General features: G+C 39.7%; 1 protein-coding gene across 4 annotated transcripts in view; it reads left to right on the top strand.

Moving 5' to 3' along the window:
- LOC126183804 (inner nuclear membrane protein Man1) overlaps window positions 1–26151 on the top strand; it is a 364252-nt gene that overhangs the window by 296646 nt on the left and 41455 nt on the right. For all 4 annotated transcript variants that reach the window (XR_007536817.1, XR_007536816.1, XM_049926053.1 and 1 more), the window contains exons 9-10: window positions 12765–12932; window positions 17947–18131. Coding sequence is in view for 2 of the 4 variants with exons in the window: in XM_049926053.1 (XP_049782010.1) it covers window positions 12765–12932; window positions 17947–18131 (353 nt within the window). In the remaining 2 variants the exon portion in view is untranslated. The remainder of the gene's footprint in view (window positions 1–12764; window positions 12933–17946; window positions 18132–26151) is intronic.

Below are 26151 nucleotides of genomic sequence, written 5' to 3'. Positions count from 1 at the left end.
ATTGTTGATACAAAAGTCTTCTATTGGACAGAGCGTTCAGAAAAGTCTGTTCAATTCAGTTGCGCTACCACCAAGACTTCATGGTTTGCCGAAGGTGCACAAAGAACATGTTCCTCAAAGACCTGTAGTGAGAGCTATTGGTTAACCCACCTATTCAATTGCCAAGTTCTTGACAACATTATTACGATCATACGTGGGCTGATCGGATTTGTGTATCGAGAATTCGGCAGATTTTATCAGTAAATTAAACAGCATAGTGGTTCAGCTGGAGGACATAATTAGTTTTGATGTGGTACTTCTATTCACTATGGTTCTGCTCAGAGGTGTTGCAACAATTGAATTGAATTGGATTTTTCCTCCTGATATTGCAGAACTGTTTACATATTGCCTCACAGCCACTTATTTCAAATGGACCGATGAGTTCTGTGAACAGACAGATGGTATGGCAACAAATATCTTTAAGGAAAAATTTGAGGAGCAGGTATTGGAAACTGCCAACAAGAAACCAAATATTTGGCTGCATTATGTGGATGATACATTTGTTTTGTGGAGGCATGGCAGAAAAGAACTTGGTTGTTTTCACAAACATCTCAATAGATAAGTGTGAAGATTCAGTTTGCCATGGAGGAGGCAGGCAGAAGATTAAATTTTACTCATGTACTAGTTTTCAAGAAAGAAGATGGTAGCTTAGGCTACACACTTTACTGAAAACCCACGTACACAGACTGTTACCTAGTGTGGGACTTGAACCACCACCCACAACTAAAGCGAGGCATCATAAACACTTTAGTGGATAGAGCAAGGAATGTCTGTGAACCAGAGTTGCTTGACACAGAATTAAACCATCTCACCAATCCATTGCTCAAGAATGGTTATTGGTCTGCTGAGTTAAAAACTGTGTTAAGACCACCATGCAGAAATCGTAGTGATGGACAAGTGACTATGAAATCGAAATTTTTCTGCCTTTGATTTAAGACATTAGTGACCACATAGGAAAAATCTTTGAAAAACGGAATATCGCAGTAATATACAAGCCCACCAGGAAGATACAAGATAACTTAAATTGACCAAGGATGCTCGTCAACCTTTAGAAAAAGCAGAAATTCATAGGTTTCCTTGTAGTTGTTGGGAGGTGTGTGTGTGTGTGTGTGTGTGTGTGTGTGTGTATACTACTAAAAGAATGATCAAAAAATGACTAGAAGAGCAAGCAGAAGGGGAAGACTGACAGAGCAGCTGTTGAAGAGCATGCTTTGCAACTAGGAGAACACCACATTCATTTTGATAAGATTCAAGTACAGGCAGCCACAGGTAGACACCATGAAACACTATACAGAGAGGCCATAGAGATTGTGAAATACCCAGGGAATTTCCGTAGGAAGGAGGATGGTGTGAAATTGAATGGCATATGGATTCCGGTGTAATAACAACAGTGGACGATGGCACTCAGCTACAGCCAATTGCATTTGGGTATTCAAAACTGTCGTATCATGCCATTGCATGTAAACACAGGTGAACAGAATTTTTCTGCAGTCAGTATGAGTGAGGGTGTGAATCAGACACTCAAAGAAGATACAATTCCTCCTGAAATGTGCTCCACAAGTGGGGGTGAAACATTGGTTTTAAATGTGAAATCCAGTCAAACGTGGCATAACAGCCCGGACCATTTTATTAATTGAGACATAGCTAGTTAATTAATCCCATGTTCCTTGGACTATTTTGCATAATTTCTATAAAAATTACTTGGACAGAGTTCACTTACCACTAGCATGTACATGGTTGGTTGTGTACATGGCTACATTGGGTACCACGATGGCTTAAATTTGGTAAAAAATGAACAAATGAGTTCTTGATTTAATCCGTGTTGTTAGGGAAACCTGCATAAATTTAATCAAAAAGTAAACATCTACATCTACATCTACATCTACATGGATACTCTGCAAATCACATCTAAGCACCTGGCAGAGTGTTCATCGAACCACCTTCACAATTCTCTATTATTCCAATCTCATATAGTGCGCGGGAAGAATGAACACCTATATCTTTCCATATGAGCTCTAATTTCCCTTATTTTATCTTGGTGATCATTCCTCCCTATGTAAGTCGGTGTCAACAAAATATTTTCGCATTCAGAGGAGAAAGTTAGTGATTGGAATTTTGTGAGAAGATTGCATCGCAACAAAAAGCGCCTTTCTTTTAATGATGTCCATCCCAAATCCTGTATCATTTCTGTGACACTCTCTCCCATATTTCGCGATAATACAAAACGTGCTGCCTTTCTTTGAACTTTTTCAATGTACTCAGTCAGTCCTATCTGATAAGGATCCCACACCGTGCAACAGTATTCTAAAAGTGGACGGGCAAGCATAGTGTTGGCAGTCTCTTTAGTAGGTCTGTTACATTTTCTAAGTGTCCTGCCAATAAAATACAGTCTTTGGTTAGCCTTCCCCACAACATTTTCTGTGTGTTCCTTCCAATTTAAATTGTTTGTAATTGTAATTCCTAGGTATTTAGTTGAATTTACGGCTTTTAGAGTAGACTGATTTATCGTGTAACTGAAGTTGAACGCGTTCCTTTTAGCACTTATGTGGATGACCTCACACTTTTCGTTACTTAAGGTCAACTGCCACTTTTCACACCATTCCGATATTTCTTCTAAATCGTTTTGATCTTCTGATGACTTTATTAGTCAATAAACGACATCATCATCTGCAAACAACCGAAGACGGCTGCTCAGATTGTCTCGCAAATCATTTATATAGATAAGGAACAGCAAAGGGCCTATAACACTACCTTGGGCAATGTCAGAAATCACTTCTGTTTTACTCGATGACTTTCCGTCGATTACAGCAAACTGTGACCTCTCTGACAGGAAATCACAGACCCAGTCACATAACTGAGACGATATTCCATAAGCACGCAATTTCACTACGAGCCGTTTGTGTGGTACAGTGTCAAAAGCCTTCTGGAAATCCAGAAATACGGAGTCTATCTGAAACCCCTTGTCAATAGCACTCAGCACTTCATGCGAATAAAGAGCTAGTTGTGTTTCAAAGGAACAATGTTTTCTAAACCCATGTTGACTGTGTATCAATAGACCATTTTCTTAGAGGTAATTCATTATGTTCGAACACAATATATGTTCTAAAATCCTGCTGCATATTGATGTTAACGATATGGGCCTGTAATTTAGCGGATTATTCCTACTACCTTTCTTGAATATTGGTGTGATCTATTCATTTTTCCAGTCTTTGGGTACGGATCTTTCGTTGAACGAACGGTTGTATGTGATTGTTAAGTATGGAGCTAATGCATCAGCATACTCTGAAAGGAACCTAATTAGTATACAGTCTGGACCAGAAGACTTGCTTTTATTAAGTGATTTGAGTTGCTTCACTACTCCGAGGATATTTACTTCTATGTTACTCATGTTGGCAGCTGTTCTCGATTCGAATTCTGGAATATTTACTTTGTCGTCTTTTGTAGAGGCATTTCGGAAGGCTGTGTTTAGTAACTCTGCTTTTGCAGCACTGTCTTCGATGGTATCTCCATTGCTACTGTGCAGGGAAGGCATTGATTGTTTCTTGCCGCTAACATACTTCACATACGACCAGAATCGCTTTGAGTTTTCTGCCAGGTTTCGAGACAAAGTTTCGTTGTGGAAACTGTTATAAGCACCTCGCATTGAAGTCCATGCTAAATTTCGAGCTTCTGTAAAAGATCGCCAATCTTGGGGATTTTGCGTCTGTTTAAGTTTGGCATGTTTGTTTCATTGTTTCTGCAACAGTGTTCTAACCCATTTTGTGTACCAAGGAGGATCAGGTCCATCGTTTAATTTATTTGGTATATATCTTTCAATTGCTGCTGATACTATTTCTTTGAATTTAAGCTACATCTGATCTACACTTGTATTATTAATTTGGAATGAGTGGAGATTGTCTCTTAGCAAGGCGTCAAGTGAATTTTTATCTGCTTTCTTGAATAGGCATATTTTTCAATTATTTTTCGAGGATTTGGGGATTACAATATTCAATCTTGCTACAACAGCCCTGTGTTCACTAATCCCTGAATCGGTTTTGATGCTCGTTATTAACTCAGGATTTTTAGTTGCTAAGAGGTCAAGTGTGGTTTCACAGCGATTTACTATTCGCATGGGCTCATGAACTAATTGCTATAGAGATAATTTTCAGAGAATGCATTTAGCACAATTTTGGATGATATTTTATGTGTACCTCCAGAATTAAACATGTATTTTCGCCAACGTATCGAGGGTTAATTAAAGTCACCACCAACTATTATCATATGACTCAGGTACGTGTTTGAAATCAAACTCAAGTTTTCTTTGAACCTTTCAGCAACTGTATCATCTGAATTGGGAGGTCGATAAAAGGATCTAATTATTGTTTTATTCCGATTGCCAACAATGACCTCTGCCCATACTGACTCACAGGAAGTATCTACTTCAATTTCGCGACAAGTTAAACTACTTCTGACAGCAACAAACACACCTCCGCCAACCGTGTTTAGCCTATCCTTTCAGAACACCGTTAGGTTCTTCGCAAAAATTTTGGCTCAGCTTATATCCGGCTTTAGCCAGCTTTCAGTGCCTATAACGATTTGAGCATCAGTGCTTTCTATTAGCGCTTGGAGCGCTGGTACTTTCCCAACACAGCTACTACAGTTTACAACTGTTATACCAACGGTTCCTGTATCGACTTTTTTCCTGTGTTCAGCCTGCACCCTTTTTGACTTAAGCCCTTCTTGTGTTTTCCCCGAGACCCTGTAACCTAATAAGCTGCCCATTCCACACCACACAGCCCCTGCTACCCGTGTAGCCAACTCCTGCGTATAGTGGACACTTGATCTATTCAGCGGAACCCGAAACCCAACCACCCTTTGGTGCAAGTTGAGGAATCTGCAGCCTACACGGTCGCAGAACTGTCTGAGCCTCTGATTCAGACCCTCCACTCGGCTCTCTACCAGAGGTCCGCAATCGGTCCTGTCGACTATGCTGCAAATGGTCAGCTCTGCTTTCATCTTGCAAGCAAGACTGGCAGCCTTTACCACTTCTGTTAGCCACTCAAAACCAGAGAGAGTCTCTTCTGGTCCAAAGTGACACACATCATTGGTAGCGACGTGAGCAGCCACCTGCAGTTGGCTGCACCCTGTGCTCTTCATGGCATCTGGGAGGACCCTTTCCACATCTGGAATGACTCCACGCATTATGCACACGGAGTACACATTGGATTTCTTACCATTCTTGTCAGTCAAGTCCCTAAGGGGCCCCATAATGCGCCTAACATTGGAGCTCCCTACTACCAATAATCCCACCCTCTGCGATCGTCCGGATCTTGCAGGCTGAGTGGTTTCCTCTGAAACAGCACAGGCGACAGCATCTGGCTCAGCGACAGTATCAGCCACAGACAGCACCTGGAACCTGTTTGTCAGACAAACCTGAGAGTCCTTATGTGCGGCCGCCTGGGAAGTCTTTTGCCACCTGCTTCGCCCCGTGGCAACCTCCCACTCGACCACAGGTGAAGGGTCTGCCTCAGTGCGAGCAGTGACTGGGTTGGCCACCAGTGAGGACCGATCGGAGGACTCTGACGTGCTGGACGTCCGTTGGATCCCCACAGCCGACCCACAACAGTGGTGCCCATCCACTGCAGCCTCAAGCTGTGTAACCAAAGCCATCACAGCCTGAAGCTGAGAGCGAAGTGTCACCAACTCGGCTCGCATCCGCACACAATAATCTCAGTCTCTGTCCATACTAAAGACTGTGGAAAACTAAACTATGCAGATAAGTGGACTATCAGCACGTGCTGCGCAATTCTATTGTAGAACCTGCTGAAAACGCACGAACTGTGCCTAGTAATATGCAGATTTTCAAAAACCTAACTACCGAAGCACTCAGGTGAAACTAAATAATTTGACCCTGATTTGGAATTTTTAGTATGTCACAAAATCGGTTTACTTTTTGACGCAAACGAAAACACGAGAACTGTGGCTATTAGATGTTAAATTTACATGCAGAAACTCAAGAAACTAAACTATTAAAGCATACAGACGATATAATAAAATTCGCTCCTGGTTAGGAACTCGTAAATGACAAATGCGGTTACTTAATTGTTGCTGCGACTGTTGTGGTCGGCTGCTGCTGACTGACTGACTGACATATTTGTCATCCTGTACTATGCATGCATTAATTTTAATTAAGAATCTGCCTATACAACAAGAGTATTCGAGAAGAAACTAATTTGGCGTAGATTTAAAATTAGCCATGCTGCTTGTCAGTCATTTTGTGTTGTTTGGTAAATGATCAGACATTATTGTGGTTAACATTGCACATACGAGGGTTGTTTTTTAAGTAAAGGCCATTTTTATTTTTAAAAAAAGATACAAATACTTTTGTAAAAAAACTTTTATTTTCTGATTCTACACACTTTTACCTATTTTTCTACATAGTTGCCTTGTTTATTTAAGCACTTGTCATAGCGTACAACTAAGTTTTTAATTCCCTCTTCAAAGAATTCAGCCGCCTGCTCCGACAGCCAAGAGTTCACGGCCGCTTTCACTTCATCGTCGTCATTGAAGCGCTGCCCGCCAAGATGGTGTTTCAGGTACCGGAAAAGGTGAAAATCGCTAGGAACAAGGTCGGGGCTGTATCGTGCATGGTCCAAAACTTCCCAGCCAAAAGAATCAATCAAATACCGAGTCTTTTGAGAGGTGTGAGGCCTAGTGTTATCATGCAGGAGCAAAACTCCTTTTGTCAGCATGCCGCGCCTTTTGTTTTGAATTGCTCTGCGGAGCTTCTTTAGAGTTGCACAGTAGGCATCTGAGTTGATTGTCGTTCCTTGTGGCATAAAGTCCACTACCAAAACACCGCGCCGGTCCCAGAACACAGTTGCCACAATCCTGCACTTTGACAGCGTCTGTTTGGCTTTGACCTTGACGGGTGAGGTTGTGTGTCGCCATTCCATCGATTGTCGCTTGCTTTTGGGAGTGATACGGGATACCAATGTTTCATCTCCAGTGACAGTTTGACTCAACATGTCATCCCTTTCTTCCTCGTAACGAATCAAAAAGTCCAATGAAGTGGCAAATCTCTTCCCTTTGTGGTCCTCTGTGACGAGTCTGGGTACCCACCGAGAACACAGTTTCTTAAAGTTTAGGTTTTCAGACACAATTTTGTACAAAACCGATCTTGAAAGTTGTGGAAATTCCAAAGAAAGAGTGGAAATTGTGAATCTTCTGTCCTCACGAATCTTTGTTTCGACTGCAGCCACCAAATCATCAGTGATCACAGAGGGCCGGCCTGAGCATTCTTCATCATGGACATTTTGACAGCCATTTTTAAACTCTCTAACCCATTGATGCACTTTACCTTCACTCATTGCATTCAAGCCATAAACGTCTGTTAACTGACAATGAATTTCTGCAGCTGATAGGCTTCTCGCGGTCAAAAAATGTATCACTGACCGTATCTCTCACGCGGCGGGCGATTCAATAATTGTAAACATTATAAAGTAGCACAGCGATGCATACACGTCAGCTACAGAGCTGCAACTTGCATCAGTGTGAACAGGAAGGATGCCGGCAAGTGGCGCGGTGGCTTGTTGCGGCGTCCACGCAAACTACGGGACTATACGCGCGAATGGCCTGTACTTAAAAAACAACCCTCGTATTTCTGAGCCACTGGTAGCTTATGTAAGGATTACAATAAAACCTCATTAATGCAGTCTCACCTAAAATACTTTCCGGTGTAAAACTCTCTAGTCCAGCAAAAACTACCATGAGGTCCTATATGAAGTGTCTCTTGGTTACAGTTCTGCTCTTCTTCATAAGACATGCTGCACTTCCCATGGTAGCATGTTTTTATGAAGCTCCGGGAGGCTGGCAAAAGCTTGTCATTATGTGATATGTGATTACTTATGTTCGATAGCTCCGGTCATATGGTAGTGCAAGTACCACAGTTACAAAATTCGGGCTTGTCTCTTATGTCCACTTCCACACTTGGTTGGAAACTCAGCAACAGCAGAGAGACGGTATTCACTTGCACCAATGCTGATGGGATCAAGGAGCCACTATTGTTTGTCATGACTAAAGCTTCATATCCCTACTGCTTCAAAAATATGTATCAACTGCCACATGAATACAAGTTTTCACATGACTAAAAAAGCATTTGATCACAAAATGATAAAAGAAAACAGCAGAATTGTGCTTCTTGTTGACAACTGTGCGGCCCACCTGAAAGATGTTTGGTTGCAAAACATTCAAGTTGCTTTCTTTCCTGGAACTATTCTAAGGAGCTCATGGAAAAGGAATTATAAAAGTCAGAAAACAATTTTATCACAAGTGTCTAGTGATACCTAAAACACATTAATGTGCTGGTGTCTGTGAAGCTGCTATAACCTCTGGATGCACTGAATTTTGTTTCATGTGCTTGAGATGCCATAGAACCTTGAGTCATTGCAAACTGTTTCCAGAAGGTAGGATTTTCTTAAAAGTGTTTATCAATCTTTCGTTTTTCAGTAAATATTTTTGTAATGCACATCACTGCCTTTATAATATTTTAGTAATTAATTAATTGATTGATTGATTTTCTTCACTGGCATGTGGTGGGGCAGATATCAGAGTTAACAATCCTAACATCTAAGGCTGCCAGACAGTCCACAAAAAATTCTATGATGTTAACTGTCAAGACTTTTTTTTGGTTCATAATAATGTTATGGCATTGTAAATTCTGGAAATATACGAGATAATAAAAGTTACTGCAGAAGACAAGTGTTGAAGCAGATATAGAATGCAAATCATGGCCTCTCCTTTCAAAATATGAAATCCTTGATGTAATTAATGTATCAGATACATCTTTCCACGAAACATTGTATCACCGGATAACAGTAACTTTAGGCTGATCAAATAGAAAACTCTGTGAATAAACACAAGTGCAGACTGAAACAAAAGATACTAAATCAGTTAAAAAACTTCTAAGTTCAATGTTTGCAAAAAAGCTGTGTGTATTTTATTCCATAAATTACTTAAATTTTTTCTATGGTGCAGTGTAACCTCTATTTGACATTTATGTGTGGTCCAGACTTAAAAAAACGCAAAATTGAGGAAAATGCAGAATCGAGGAAAATGTTAAACACCTCAACCCCCACCCCCACCCAAAAAAAAAAAATAAATAAATAAATAAATAAATACAGGGCTATTACAAATGATGAAGTGATTTTATAAATTCACTGTAGCTCCATTCATTGACGTATGGTCACGACACACTACAGATACGTAGAAAATCTCATAAAGTTTTGTTCGGCTGAAGCTGCACTTCAGGTTTCTGCCGTCAGAGCGCTCGAGACCGCAGTGAGACAAAATGGCGACAGGAGCCGAGAAAGCGTATGTCGTGCTTGAAATGCACTCACATCAGTTAGTCATAACAGTGCAACGACACTTCAGGACGAAGTTCAACAAAGATCCACCAACTACTAACTCCATTCGGCGATGGTATGCGCAGTTTAAAGCTTCTGGATGCCTCTGTAAGGGGAAATCAACGGATCAGCCTGCATTGAGCGAAGAAACGGTTGAACGCGTGCGGGCAAGTTTCACGCGTAGCCCACGGAAAATTGGCTCATGCCACAACTGGAGACCGACAGCGCCAACTTCATCTTTCAACAGGATGGTGCTCCACTGCACTTCCATCATGATGTTCGGCATTTCTTAAACAGGAGATTGGAAAACCGATGGATCGGTCATGGTGGAGATCATGATCAGCAATTCATGTCATGGCCTCCACGCTCTCCCGACTTAACCCCATGTGATTTCTTTCTGTGGGGTTATGTGAAAGATTCAGTGTTTAAACCTCCTCTACCAAGAAACGTGCTAGAACTGCGAGCTCGCATCAACGATGCTTTCGAACTCATTGATGGGGACATGCTGCGCCCAGTGTGGGAGGAACTTGATTATCGGCTTTTTGAGTTTTTGTACGTGTGTGCAAAGCATTTTGAAAATATCTCAAATAATAAAGTTATTGTAGAGCTGTGAAATCGCTTCAATCATTTGTAATAACCCTGTAAATATGTGCAATTGGCATATATGATTAAAAATTGCAATCATCGCCAATATTTTGTGTAAAAGCTAAGTGAAGGAAATTAAATATGCAGTACAACATTTACAAAATAATTCGTGGTAATGAATTTCATCAGCTCTTAAAAAATCACAGATGTGTTACAGCAAGTAACATCTCGTCAAAAAATTGAAACACATATCTGGTACACGGTAAAAGAGCTATTTTCTAACATGCTACTACCACAAATTACATGTTCAGAACGTGCTTTTGAGAGATCATCCTTTGTGCTGACCCAGAAGAAAGAAAAAATTATGAACATGCTGAATTAAACCAAAAACATCACAGTAGCTAAGTGGTTAAAGAATAAGCATAAATGTGGACATCTGCATAATGACAAACTTTGCCACCATAGCTGTTATTGTTTAATGCTTTTCTTATGAGCCACACTTCATATGCTCACCACTGTTAAGTGTTATTTTAAGCTTGATGAGAGAGACAGAGATGTGAAAAAATGAGTTTAGTTCCCCAGTTGACATTACAAGCTTATTAGAAGTCAGCTAAGTGAATTTCTGTACACCATGTAAAATGTAAATTTGAAAGAAAGCTCAGATGCTATGATTTTGCTTCATGCCCTCTATCATCGCTGACGATCTACATTTTGTGGTGTGGGTGTGGTGCAAATTATATACGTGAGTAGTGTATGTACTTGTTGCAAATGTATTGTGTCAGATTTGAACACAAATGTCTTTAAAATCTGCTGTTGCAAAACCCTTGTTCTATTGTCTTGTTTTTCCATTACCTTTGTAACCTAGCAGTAGTCGTATCATAATTGCTTGTTGAAGCTAAATGTTGAAAGTTGTGTTGGCAACACCAGTTGTGGATTACATCAGCATTTCCTCCCTCATGTCCCCCCTCTCCACAACAGCCTAAAATATTCCCTTAACTGTGCCACCACTCGTGGTGTGAACCATCTGTCTTTTGTGCCACTTGTAACTTGTTCAGTCTCATCAGATGTGAATAGGAAGAAAATGGGATGAAGAAAAGCGAGACATCTAGTAATAACTTAGAATCCAGGTAAACCTTGCTAGGAAGAAATGTAAAATTGGGGAATTTTTACCATTGAGCTTGTGTGTTTTTCACAGGGGCTACAAATTTATGGTGTTGAGTTGTGAAAAATATAAAACAGAGAATGTAAAATTGAAGTTCCTCTGTACTACCTTTATTTCTCTCTATAATATTTGATATCGCCTCATGTAGATGCATATTTACATTGCTTTTTATGGGAGAAGCCAGTTGGCCACTGGAAATCACTTCCTATTTAAAACATTTTGCCTCTTAATGTGCGCTTTACCTGTGAACCATTGAAGAGATTTTACTAGGTATAACTGTGATGGTGGTGGTAAAATACCTAACCCTTTGAGGATACGAGTACAACCCAACCACAAAATTCACCCTGTTTGCAAAAATTACAGAAATGTGACAGAAACATGCAAACAATATGAAAACAAGGTGGTACATTTTAATTTTGCCCAGACATGTAGCACACCAGTGACAGTTTGAGCTGAGAATGGATAAATGTTCCTGATAAGTTTCATGTAGATTGTAATCATATTTGGATTTGGTGTATAGATGATGAAATAACAATCTAGCACTAATTCACTAGTTGAGGTTGTCTTTTGTGTCAAAAAATTATGATTTAGGATACAGTCAGTTATGGCTTAAGCTTTTTGTCTACATGGGTACAGGCAGTAATGGATCAACAGGGTTCTGTAGCCGGATTTTTGACATTTTTTTTTTTCCCCACCATCATTATGTAGGAGGATGAGACTTGCCTGTACAGCTTGCTTGATGTAATAGACTCGTGTCCAGTACTGTGACTTGTAATACATTTTGTTTAAGGCAGAACTGTGTATTCTCTGCCATCAGTCATCTCCACAAATGTGGAGCAGTATTGTGTCCAAGTGCAATATAATTGGTGAAATGCGTTGCTGGGGACTATTCATAAACTTGTTAAGTCACATTTGTTTAACCATTAGAATGAATATTCATTATGTAATCTAGATTCCTGTTTATCTAACAAATATCAATACATTAAATTATACAGAATAAAATAAAAACTTGTGACCAGTCTCAATGCAGCAAGCTTGTTTCAGAAGAATTTTAAGAACCAACATTAAGTAATATTTCACCACATACTGTATAAGTCAGACAGGAAATGGAGGTGGTTTTACAAGCATCTGGGGACAATCCTTGCAAGACTGAATTTTCTTGATCAATTTTGGGAACTCAGTTCAAAATATAGGCACCTTGCTCAACATACTGTACCAATAAATTGATGCCTTTGGTTATGAACTGACAAAATATAATGTTTACAAACTGACATGGCAGGGAATATGTTTTTTGTAAATTTCCTTTTAAGTTCCTCATGGCAAGAAAAATATTTGCAAAGGAGGGAATGTGACAGATATGTCACAGTCTGATAAATAGCTACACATTATGGAAACACATTTCATATTTCAATTGCCACAGTTTTAATCTTGTACCCACACAATCCTGTTCATTATCATGTTGTTTTTGGCCTATTTACATTTTCATGGAGATCTGAAGTCATTTTTTCTCTTAGTTTTATTCTTAATGCATATTGTATGATAGTGATCAGCTATGTAATATATGCTATTGTATGATAAATATTCAATTTTTGTAGTTCGAGTGGTGAAGATATCAATCAGGAGAAACTGTCCAGAAGCAATAGTTACCGAAGCAGTAAGATCTGGCAAGGTCAAGCATTTGAAACCATGGCGGGAAGTCCAAACTCTGTGCCTTGCAGCCCAACACCTTGTCTGAAAATTCGACACATGTTTGATCCAGATGCGTAAGTAACATTTTAATTATAAGAGGTATATGCACATAAAACTGCTTTCTAATGAATGTCTCAGGACCCAAATATTTTCACCTTAAATGGGAGTTTTCTCTGAGTACATGGAACAAGCATGTTGTGGTGATATGGGTGTTACTTAATTACAAATGTACCAGTATTCTATGCTGAACATTTAAATACTTTTCACAGAACACATTCTTTATTTTTTTTTAAATCCTCCTACACCACCACAACAACCACCACCACCCATGTCACTGTCGCCATCATAATTGTAATTTTTATTGTCACCACCAGCTCCTAATTTACAGTATTCCTTCACAAGCGTTTCACACACCTGACTTGCATCCTTATTGGGTGTGGAAGTCAAGATGCCATCATCACAACAAACACCTGGAAAACCACATTTTCAGAAATATTTGTGTTCCTACTACATTCTTCTTCGAAAACGAGGTTATCTTCAATGGCAACTGACGTACCACAGCCAGCATTTGTGAAGCAATTTAACACAGCCTGTTGTGCTACAGAATTCCAGGCAGTAACAAACATATGCAGACCATATGGAATGTAAAGTCTCTTTACATACTTTCTCTCAAGGAGTGAAACTAACTTGCACACAAGTGCTACTCTTTATTTGGCTTTAGCGGAGTGTATTACGCTCAGGTCTATATTCTGCAGATGACTTGGGCAGTTCAGAGAAAGGAATACACAATTTGCATTCCTCAAAAAATGATGCTTCGTTGGGCTGTACAGGGCTCTGGTCAATAATAAATACAATTTTTCTTCCTGCTGCACACACCTTGGCATGTAAATGCCTGAGAAATCATGTAGAATTTTTTTGATGTCATCCAGGCACTGCTGTTGTACTCATACGTACAATGTAGTGATTGTATATTTTTTAAACACCTGAGTGTTTTAAATTTTCCTATTAGTGGAGGAAACTTTTCACTTTCATCACTATTTACACACAATAGTGTTGTCATCTACTCTTTATCATTTCTTACGTAAGTGGCATTTTTCTTCCTTCACAGAACACGTTTTTTACAGGAAGTTAATTATAAAAGACGCCACTTCCATCAGTTTTTAAAATGTCTCTGGGCTAAAAACCTATGTCTGTCGCAGCAATGTAATATTTTTCCGCAGCCAGACTTTCTCCACTTACACTTTGAAGTGACAGATTTTTTTTTTAATGACCCAACCAGCTGTTCAGTACACTGAAATTTTCAGTGCTGAGGTGCACTGAAATTTTCAGTGCTGATTTTCAGGCAGTTACTCAAGACTTCCCTTAAGTACACTGAGGTGACTCAGTGGAATACCTCCTAATATCGTGTTGGACCTCCTTATGCCTGGTGTAGTGCAGTAACTCGACATGGCATGGACTCAGCAAGGTGCTGGAAGTAGCCTGCAGAAATAGTGAGCCATGCTGCCTCCATAACCATCCATAATTGTGAAAGTGTTACTGGTGCAGGATTTTGTGCATGAACTGACTGTTTGATTATGTCCCCTAAGGGTTTGTGGGATTTATGTCAGGTGATCTGAGTTGCCATATCATTTGCTTGAATTGTCCTGAATGTTCTTCAAACCATTTATGAACAGTTCTGCCCAGTGACATGGGGCATTGTCATCCATGAAAATTCCATCATTGTTTGGAAATATAAAGTCCATGAATGGCTGCAGACAGTCTCCAAGCAGCAAAACATAACCATTTCCAGTGAACGATTTCAGTTGGACCAAGGACCCACACCATTCTATGTAAACACAGCACCCACCATTACAGAGCCACCATCAGCTTGCACAGTGTCTTGTTGAAAACTTGGGTCCACGGCTTCATGGGGTCTGCGCTACACTTAAATTCTAACATCGGCTCTTACCAACTGAAGTTGGGACTCATCTGACCAGGCCATGGTTTTCCAGTCATCTAGGGTCCAACTGAGATGGTCATGAGCCCAGTAGAGGTGCTGCAGGCGATATCGTGCTGGTAGCAAAGGCAGCCGCATTGATCGGATGGTGCCATAACTTATTACTGGCAAATTTTGCTGCACTGTCCTAACAGATACATTTGTCGTACATCCAATATTGATTTCTGTGGTTACTTCATGCAGTGTTGCTTGTCTGTTAGCACTGACAACTCTATAAAAATGCCACAGCTTTCTGTCGTTAAGTGAAGGCTGTTGGCCAGTGCGTTGTCTCTGGGAGAGGTAATGCATGAAATATGGTATTCCTGGCCCAGTCTTAACACTGTGGATCTCAGAATATTGAATTCCACAATGATTTCCAAAATGGACTGTCCCACGCATCTAGCTCCACCTAATATTCCATGTTCAGAGTCTGTTAATTCTAGTCATGTAGCCATAATCACGTTGTACACCTTTTTGGATGACTCGTCTAAGTACAAATGTAACCATGGTTGGATGTGCCGGGAGAAGGAAGTTGGTTCGTCAAGAAAAATGATTGGTCTTAATGTATTAACAATGGTCTTTCGAGAAAAGTCGAGGAACATAATGATTTCCGTAGCTTCGACAGTGCATAGTTAGCATGAAGGTAAAACTGGAGAAACTGAAATGTACAGGAAGCCTTATTGAGTGTTTATTTATTTCCATGTGCCAGACAATGGTAGTCTCTGTATCTTTTGCTCACCCTTTGGTGGCTTGGACAATGCATAACTGTATATAAATTGTATAAGTTGGGCACTTTAGCTAGAAATTTAATTGGAAGGGGTACATTCTTTTCCTCTTCCATCTTGTGGTTTTGCATCCATATTTATGTCAGTTGTATGTATGTGTGTTGGACTTATAATTAGGTCCCACAATGAGCATACTAGATCTGGGATTTTTATTAACTACTCAACGTGTATTTTTTATCCAATTTACCAGGCACAGACAGACGTAGTGTGTGCTGCAACCAAAAGCAACTGTGCAAGATTGATTGGAGTTACAAATAGCAACTTTATTAGTGCCAGTCTGCTGCTCAGTACTTCTTTTATACAGTCTGTTATTGTCTTTTCTCATACTACTGTTTGTTTCCTGTTGCATATTTTTTCAATATAATTTTATTTCATACCTCAATTGACTTAATCTCTTACCCACATTTCCACTTCGCTTTGCCTTCATACCACTTGCGGATTAATTTAATATGTGACACAAGGTTGCACAGGAGGCTGCGACCATTATATGATTAACTGAGCATGCCCTTGAAATTGCTTCAAGTCACTAAGTAAAAACTTTATTGAAGCATTACAGGCATGGCCCAACATTAGATTATATGTCAAGAACAACACCACAATTGTCATACAAGCATGAATTAAAGATGACATATTAAGTGCAAACACACTTAGGTTCATAGACAACAAGTTTACATACCAGAAACAAACTTGATATAGAGTATTCTGTCAAGTGATAACTCTGCTGACATTGATGCTCAACTGACAGCAGACCACAGTAACAAGCAAGTTAACATTACATACCACTGGGTGACATGGTTGTAACAGCACAAGAACCATGTGTTACAAAATTATGTAACTATAGTAGAATGTATTAATTTCTTTAAAGTGCATAAACAGAATATTAACTTACACCAGCCCTATATATGTGAGTATTTAATATATCCAATATAATCCTCTGTACAATCCATTAGTTCTGTCAAGACTGGAAGAGACACAGATGCATATGCACAAAGGCAGAGGGAGGGGGTGCGAAGTTGGAAATTATCTCTCTGTTAATTTGGTGTCATTAAAATGTTAATAAAGTCACAGCACATTACAATATTGTAAAGTTACAAAGACCATTAAATAGAAATAACAAAATTTATTTACCAGGCACTATGAGAGATCACCTGTTCTGTAATGTACATTAAAAAAGAAATGAACTGGATGCTGTAAAATGAAAACTGCGGAAAGGGGGGCGTAGTACTCTCCCTGACAATGGGAGAAATGGAATTTTTTTGAAGAATTGCACAAAAATACAGAGAGCACTGCATGTCTGTTGCAAAGGTCAATACATGGCAAAGCAATTCAGGATAGGACAGATGTCATTTGCCAGTGATGCATGGTCTGAAATGTCGCGCCACCTAACCGATACCATTGTCCAGACAGGCAAGTGACAGTAGTGGCCATTGCCACAGAAGTCAGATTGAACGTTGTAAGTATTCACGCCATCATTAAGGACAGATTGAAATGTCACAAAGTGTGCACCCAGTGGGTGCCTCGCAGTCTTCACTCGGCATGGCAGGCATATCGAATGGGATTCTCTGTTGAGCCTCTGCAGTGGTGTGCTGAGGAAGTGAATAAGTTCATGTCACATGTGCTCACTGGAGAAGAAACATTGTGTCATCAATATGAACTGAGTCAAAACTACAGTCTCCAGTGGAAGCATGCAGGGTCATCGCCAACAGAAAAATCCAAGGCCATCCACGTATGTAAGAAAAGGTTATGCACACTAGATAAGGGTCTCTTTATTTACTTCTTGCATCATGGGACAACAGTGAATGTACTTTAATACTCACAAACCATGACCAGGCTTCACAAAGCGATAAAATCGAAATGGATAGGGTAGCTCACCTGCAGGGTCATTCTGCTTCACACTGTTACAAGACTCCATACAACAAACGGAGTCAAGAAGCTCTTGCAAACATTCAAATTGGAGGTCCTCAGTCACCCTCCATACTTTCCAGACCTATCTCCCTGTGATTGTGCCATTTTTAGTGAACCAAAGAAGGTGCTAAGAGGCACATGATTCACCTTGGATGAGGACATCAAGCAGTACATTTGGAACTGGTTCAAAGTGCAGCTGGAGGAGTTTTATGAGACAACCGTTCGCCACCTTGTGTGACAGTGCGACAAGTGCCCCAACAGTGCTAGTCAGTACCTTTGAAATAAAGGTACAAATTTCTTTTTACAGGCATCTGGCTCATGTATTTTTAATCCCCCTCATAGCAGCAGTTAAACACAAATAAATCCACATTTACACTTGTCCGTTGTTTACATTATGTTAGGTTAAAAACTTTGTTATTACAGCGAGCATGGTGAAGACTGGCCAACATTTATTCGAGACGCCATACTAGAAAAGTGTGAGGGAGTGGCCATCCTTCATCTCTTTGTTGACAAATCTTCTCGTGAAGGATGTGTGTATGTGAAGTGTCAGACACCAGAAGATGCAGGCAGAGCGTATTGTGCACTGCATGGCTGGTGGTTTGGTAATTGTAAGTATACTACGCATTTCTTTATTTATTGTTACTTCCTGTTGCTAGCAGATTGTATATAATATTTTACTGTCTAAACTCTTAAAAGTGCACATATATTTATTTATTGATATAATTAACAATAAAATGAGAGAAAATGTTGAAACATTATTCCTCGTATATTTTGTATATCATTTTGTTGTGTGAAAATAACTGCTGATGAGTTTAATTTTTGTTTCATATTTGGTTTAGTATATTTGACCACATTATCCTTTCAAACTCGGAGCCTCATTGCTGACATTTCTATGTCTTGTTCCGTTTCCCCGTACTCATTCATGCATTCTCCATGCTTTTGTATGGCTTGTGTCATCATTTTTACATATCTTTGTACAAGGGTCATTAAGAAAGTTTTCAGAAACCACTGCAGATTGTAGCATTTCCTGAAATTTGTGCTCACCTTTGCTCAAAATACTCTCCTCCACCATTATAACTCCCAAACCACTTAGTGTTATTTCCAAAATATCATCAAAAGTGAAGGTAGCATCCAGTGTACCTCAAGGCTGCTGTTGAAATTATTTGTAATTGACATGACGGATAACCTACAACGCTGTTTGGAGATAAAATAGTTGTGTGCAAGGAGATGACAGCATTAGAAATTTGTTATGGAGCGCAGAGAGGCTTGGAGGTGATCAGTGCCTGGTGTAGTGGTTAACAGTGTGGTATTGTAGCTCTCTACAGATCCAGCAGTTCAAATTTCATGACATTCGTCTCCAGACTTGGTACAGTGCTAAGCTGGGACATAAGTTAATTTTGTCTTAATGGATCTACACTACTGGCCATTAAAATTGCTACAGCAAGAAGAAATGCAGACGATAAACGGGTATTCATTGGACTAATATATTATACTAGAATTGATATGTGATTACATTTTCACGCAGTTTGGGTGCATAGATCCTAGGAAATCAGTAACCAGAACAACCACCTCTGGCAGAAATAACGGCCTTCATACGCCTGGGCATTGAGTCAAATAGGGCTTGGATGGCGTGTACAGGTACAGCTGCCCATGCAGCTTCAACACGATGCCACAGTTCATCAAGAGTAGTGACTGGCGTATTGTGACGAGCCAGTTGCTCGGCCCCCATTGACCAGACGTTTTCAATTCATGAGAGATATGAAGAATGTACTGACCAGGGCAGCAGTCGAACATTTTCTGTATCCAGAAAGGCCCATACAGGACCGGCAACATGCGGTCATGCATTATCCTGCTGAAATTTAGGGTTTCGCAGGGATCGAATGAAGGATAGAGCCACGGATTGTAACGCATCTGAAATGTAACGTCCACTGTTCAAAGTGCCGTCAATGCGAACAAGAGGTGACCGAGACGTGTAACCAGTGGCACCCCATAACATCACGCCGGGTGATACGCCATTATGGCGATGACGAATACACGGTTCCAATGTGCGTTCACCGCGATGTCGCCAAACACGGATGCGACCATCATGATGCTGTAAACAGAACCTGGATTCTTCCGAAGAAATGATGTTTTGCCATTCGTGCATCCAGGTTCATCGTTGAGTACACCATCGCAGGTGCTCCTGTCTGTGATGCAGCGTCAAGGGTAACCGCAGCCATGGTCTCAGAGCTAATAGTCCATGCTGCTGCAAACGTCGTCGAACTGTTCGTGCAGATGGTTGTTGTCTTGCAAATGTCCCCATCTGTTGACTCAGGGATCGAGACGTTGCTGCACGATCCGTTACAGACATGCGAATAAGATGCCTGTCATCTCGACTGCTAGTGATACGAGGCCTTTGGGATCCAGCACGGCGTTCCGTATTACCCTCCTGAAACCACCGTTTCCATATTCTGCTAACAGTCATTGGATCTCGACCAACGCGAGCAGCAATGTCACGATACGATAAATCGCAATCGCAATAGGCTACAATCCGACCTTTATCAAAGTTGGAAATGTGATGGTACGCATTTCTTCTCCTTACACGAGGCATCACACCAACGTTTCACCAGGCAACGCCAGCCAACTGCTGTTTGTGTATGAGAAATCGGTTGGAAACTTTCCTCATGTCAGAACGTTGTAGGTGTCGCCACTGGTGCCAACATTGTGTGAATGCTCTGAAAAGCTAATCATTTGCATATCACAGCATCTTCTTCCTGTCGGTTAAATTTCGCGTCTGTAGCACGCCATCTTCCTGGTGTAGCAATTTTAATGGCCAGTAGTGTATTTAAGTTGTTAGACCTGAACAGTTTCATTTTTCTAGGTACTGCATTGTGAACCAACCTTCAACACTGATACTTTCTTCACAACCAAACATATTTTTATTCTGAGAATTCTCTGCACTCCAGGTAACTGATTCTGAGGTGAAAAAAATGTTTACGCGTCTACTTAGGCCAGATAGGCTGAAGCAGGCAACGTATTTTTTTGTAGAGCACAGGGAAACTGTAGCAGGATTATAGATAATACCTTCACTGATTGTTCTCTAGCTGGAGGGGTAGAGTATGAGGAAAATTAGCAGTGGCCTCTGAGAACACGATGCAGAAATACTAGCACTGAAATGATCAAATTGATCATGTCCCAATTTAGTAAAGAAAGGATTTAGTGAAATGATCCCACTAGAAATGCGGGCACTGAAAGCCTATCTTGTTGCCAAGTAGTTACAATACAGATAACTTGAATGATTAACATTATACATTTCTACAAACCACCTTCAAATTTTTTGACAGTTCTCATTTTCCACTGTCAGTGCGGGTAACTATTGGCATTATAAAAATGTGTAGCATGAAACTAATATGTGTCATAATACAATGGACAGTCGCAGCCAAGTTCAAGAATTTCATCGTAGTCAGTTCTGCAAATTACAGAATTGTAAGAATAAAATTAAAACTATGTGGTAGGTTGTAAAAAATTATCACTGTGGAAGATTACTTCACAATATATTACATAGAAGAATGAAACTATTAGTGATTCATCTTAGTTCTACAAAATTTAATAACCACTTCTTGTCAGTAGTTGGCAAGTTCAATTATAATTTCAAATTCTGCATTTTAATATTGACCAAACTAATATTTTTACTTCCAGGCTAAACAATTGTGCTGTAACTTATAGATCTAAAGGTAAAAGCTTTAGGGTTTGGCCTAGTTATGTACATCAAAATGGATCCTGATGACACACTCTGCTCTGCAAAACTTAAGGATGGGACAGATAAAGTAATGTAATACCTGAACTACTCAGTGGAAATAAATGAAACTGTGAGAGCATGTTGCCAGAGGTCTTCCAGTCATGCACAGAAAGTTGGGCATCATATGGCATGAAGTCAGTGTGACTGTAACACCGAGTGTGACTAGCCCCACAACACATGGCAGTTGAAGGAACAGTGAAGGGCAGTGTGTATCAATCAGCTAATAGTTCCGGTGCACTGTGGTAGTTGTCTTTGTTACAACATAGCCCGGAGACAGCATTCGGGTCAGAGGCGCCGAAGTAGCTGCAGTTTGTAGTGTGACCAGTCCATTTATGGCAGCAAGCAGCTGCGTCATTTGCTGAGCCTGAAAACGTACAAGATCGGACAGCAAAGCCTGTTCCTGTGGCGAAGCCATGGTTTTCACAAATGTAAGTCTTATACTGAAGCTAGCACGAAAAGTAAGCAGTACCGAGCAAAAAAGAAAATGATAGGGGAAACCTCGTCGCCAACTTTTGTATCCCGCGTGGCATGTGGGTAGGAGCAGGAAAAGGTGGAAATCTCTCAGTACTGCAGTGTGAATTAAAATCACCTTTACTTTAGCAACAAAAGTAATACATAACTTTGCCCTTAGGTGCGAAGCTGAAGCAAAGTGTCCCGGCCGTCTGCTCTTGATCATATGGGGTGCGTCTACAGTCGTGCTCGTAGAGCTGAACAGCGCCTGCTAGAGGGCGCTGTCGTCAGTGTCCATCGTAGTGCCAACTTAACTGGCACTTAAGCCGTGGCATTGTTGCTATCGATACCACAGTGGGGAGGCTTGATGTTTCATGGGCATACTGACCTCCAAATCTTTGAACATGATACATTCACCAATCAACTTTATTGTGACACGGCGTTCCTTCCTCGCGTGTGTCTTTTCAGGGGTGTGTTTGACCCTGATTCCATTTTTGTGAATGATAATGCATGACTTCACCAAACAGCACAGGTGGAACAGCTCCTTGAATGAAAGGATATTCCTCGTATGGACTGGCCTGCTCGTTCTCCAGACTTAATTACCATTGAGCATGTGTGAGACGCAGTGGGGTGGCGTATTGCAGCATGTCTACATGCACCAACAACCATACCGCAGTTATCAACTATACTGGTGAAGGAATGGAATACTCTACCACAAAAACTTCTTATTAGCGTTGTGATCAGCGTGGAAACAAATTGCGAAGCAGGCAACCACACAGCATATTAAAAACCTTGCCCAACTACCTAGTATTGCAGTGGTTCAGAAATGTCGTAAATCCGGGACTGATGCGCAGAGCAATCTGAGTTGTAGTGGCGAGGTGGGTAGTCTCCATGTGACCCATGTTTACATTTAGTGATTTTGCTGTTTCCTCTGTATTTACTGCTCTCACATCAAATAAAAACAGAACGGATTTCTCTGGCCAGGAGTTATCAAGTGCATTAAAATACATTCACATAATTATGCAAACTAAAATGTGTTATTAGCATTAATCACCTTGCAGAACACTGAAGTTTTTTTGGTCGGTTTGCTACAGAAATTTGACTGTTATTAATCTTTTCCACTGAGGCAGTCAATTTATTTGAAGCTATTGACTAGTTTCAACTGTTCAATGCATTTCAAGTGCACGTTTTCATCTTCTAGCATGTATGGCATTATGCCGTGATAAAGAACCAAATACGAGATATTACAGTACTGGAACTCCAAGAAAATTTAATCCCGAAAACCACATTTAAAAGCTTAATCTCAAGTCAAGGTCTACTTCATTGGGAATCTGGACTTACGAATGTGCACTTTAAACAGAATTATGCATTTTAGTATGGTTCATGAAATTCTGATGCTCTTGGATTATCCTCTGATGTCTTGTTTCTTTTATGACATAATGTAAGATCTTTTAATGTTTTATAAGCATGAACATACAGGCTTCCTGCATCATCGTAGCCGCACAAGCGCAGATTTGCCTGTTATCTGGCGCTCCCTGGCAGCTGTTTGATGAAACCTGTTTCTAACAGGTCGCGGGAAAATATTGCAAATGGTGGTTTTGAAAAGTGTTACTTTCAAAGTAAATTTCCTTTTACCCAAGTTGAACTGTGTGCAAGAATGTACGATAAATTTCTTAAATCACAGAGAGTTTGACTCTTATTTAAAAATCAACTCTTTAATGGTGAGTCATTTAGAAGAATTTCGAGCCCAGATGATGACATTTATGTCGTTATTAAAAATTTTTCTGGCATATTTGTGTGATGTAAAAGAGTAACACGCACAAACAAGATCAACAATATATGTGAAAGCTTAGCTTCTCTTGCAGCTTATTAATCTTGGAGACCAATATTATATTTGAAAGCTTTACTTTTCTTGTAGCAACAATATGTATATTAATTTAAACCATTAAATTTTCCTATTCATGTGTTCGTGCTAGTTAACAGTAATATTGCTGTTGGCTGACTACATCACGTGTCCTATGCTTTGAATATCCACTGTCATCGGCTGGCGAGATCGTGTGACTTGAGCTATGACTGGCTTACAAAAGCGCATCGCAATCTCATTTCGATGCTTTGGAAAGTAAAATGCAGCATTTAGTGGAGTTCAAATTTAAACTTTCGTAATACGAAAATATGCAGCGTACATGTTACTGTACATCAAAGATCTTTCCAAAATGTGTTCTTTCACCCTGAGTTTTGTTTTCTAAAGTGCCAGGAAATTCTACACTGGTGTATAAAACCACAACAATTCAAAGCATTTATAAGTTTTACAGTTCTGACAGAAAGAATACTGTCACTTAACATGGAAAAAGTGTATTTTTAACTAGTAAATCCAGGAAAAATCTGGGAATTTTTTCCTTGTCTGCATATACAACCTGTTATTGTGTTTGAATAAAAGTGATATTCCTGTTTGAAACTTGCTGTCAGATCAAAACAGTGTGCCGGACCGAGACTCAAACTTAGGACCTTTGCCTTTTGCAGGCAAGTACTCTACTGATTGAGCTACCCAAGCATGACTCACGACCCATCCTCACAACTTTACTTCTGCCAGTACCTTGTCTGCTACGCTCCTATCTTCACAGAAGCTCTCCTGCAAAACTGGAGCACATGACTGTGACAGGCAAAGGTCCCGAGTTCGAGTCTTGGTCTGACACACAGATTTAATCTGCCAGGAAGTTTCATATCGGTGCACACTCTGCAAAAAATTATAAAAACACACTATATCTCTTGTGAACTGAAGTTTCGTGATAAGCTTTTTTTAGTTACTGATCCTATATTTATTTCTTGTTAGATCAAAGTACGAATTAGTATCTTCTTTCTTTGCCCCACCACCACAAAAATGTCAATATTATAATTTATCCAGTTCGTCTCACTTAGTAAACTTAATGTCATGTTAAAGCTGTTAATAACCCCACCATTGGCTTCAAAATTATGTTTTTCATACGAAAACTGAGGTACTAAACTGTTGACTGAAGAATGACAGAAATATTGTAATAAATTGCCATATTGACTCTTATTTGAAGTGTCTGGCAGCTGCTGTTTGATTAAGAATAGTTAACAGATTTCTTAACCACAAGTTCATCTTCAGTTCGTTTCAATTTTTAAATTTTTGTTCATTTTAGTCAATTTTACAAAAAGGGATTTCCAGTTTCTTGTTGACCAGTACTTATTCATTGTCTCAGATCTAAACTTTTCCTTCATCCAAAATCACCCTTCCTGTTGTATGTTTGTTGATCATGGGGTGTTTTTTTTGTGTGTGTGTGTGTGTGTGTGTGTGTGTGTGTGTGTGTGTGTGTAATTCTCTCATGTCTGCCTTGATGTCCATAATGTGTTTAATATTGTTGTCTGTCACACTGCTGATGATGTCCAAAGAATAGAATGTGTTTCTTCCCAATTCCATTTTCCATTTCTTCGTAGATTGTTTCCTTAGCAGTTAGTCTCCAGTGTTTATTTTCTTGGTATTTTTTGTTTATGCATATTCTTATTGTTCTTACTTCTATCTTGAGTCTTTTGTCCATTTCTGCAGTGTTGCTTTCTATGAAAATGGTTTCACTATGCATTTGTTATTTTTATTAGTATAATGTTTTGTAATGTGTTTATTTTGTGGCTACGACATATTTTTATTGTTGTATATATTATTGGTACTATAAAATTGCTTTTACAATTTATTTTTTTATTCTGTTATGCCACATAATTTTTCTTAATGGGAAGTTATATGTTATGGTTTGTCCAAAATATTTAATTTTGTCAAAGCTTTGTAGTTGTTGTTTTGCTGTTATAAGTAAAGGTCACTCACTTCCTTTTCCAAAGAACATTTTTGACACTGATTTTCTTTGCTATTTCCAGTACGGATTTAACTTGACGGGTTTCGAAAATGGTGTTGGTTAGGAGAGCAAGGGCATCAGTAAATCCCAGGCAGTTTAAATTTACGTTATCTTTGGGTCTTACAACTTTGATGTTCTTAAAGTTAATTGTACCTTCCGCTCATTGCGTAAGGTGATATCCAAAGGTTGCTGAAATTTGAATTTTGAGCTCAGATGGTTATGAACACTGAAATATCCATAAGTATTTCCCCATACGTCCTTCTTGAATCAGTGTGGGAAATGGTTGTGTTCTTGGTGGTTTGGTTGGTTGTTGGTTGAGCATATTTCCTCTGTCATTTTCTGGAACTTTATGTTTTGCAATGGTTAATCTAAAAGAGCAGCATTTCTGTGTAAAGCTTTATTCTGAATGTGGGAAAAACTGCTGTAGAAATGCACCAAATGTTGAAACTAGCTTCTGGAGACAGAGCTGTAGGTCAAGCACAGACCTACTGGTGGTATAAACTTCGCAAAAATTGGCAAACATTGAATGCTGATGAC

Source organism: Schistocerca cancellata, chromosome 4, assembly GCF_023864275.1.
Source record: "Schistocerca cancellata isolate TAMUIC-IGC-003103 chromosome 4, iqSchCanc2.1, whole genome shotgun sequence".
Classification (NCBI taxonomy): Eukaryota; Metazoa; Arthropoda; class Insecta; order Orthoptera; family Acrididae; genus Schistocerca; species Schistocerca cancellata.
The sequence above is the reverse complement of the archived record's forward strand: the minus strand, read 5'-3'. Positions and strand labels throughout refer to the sequence as shown.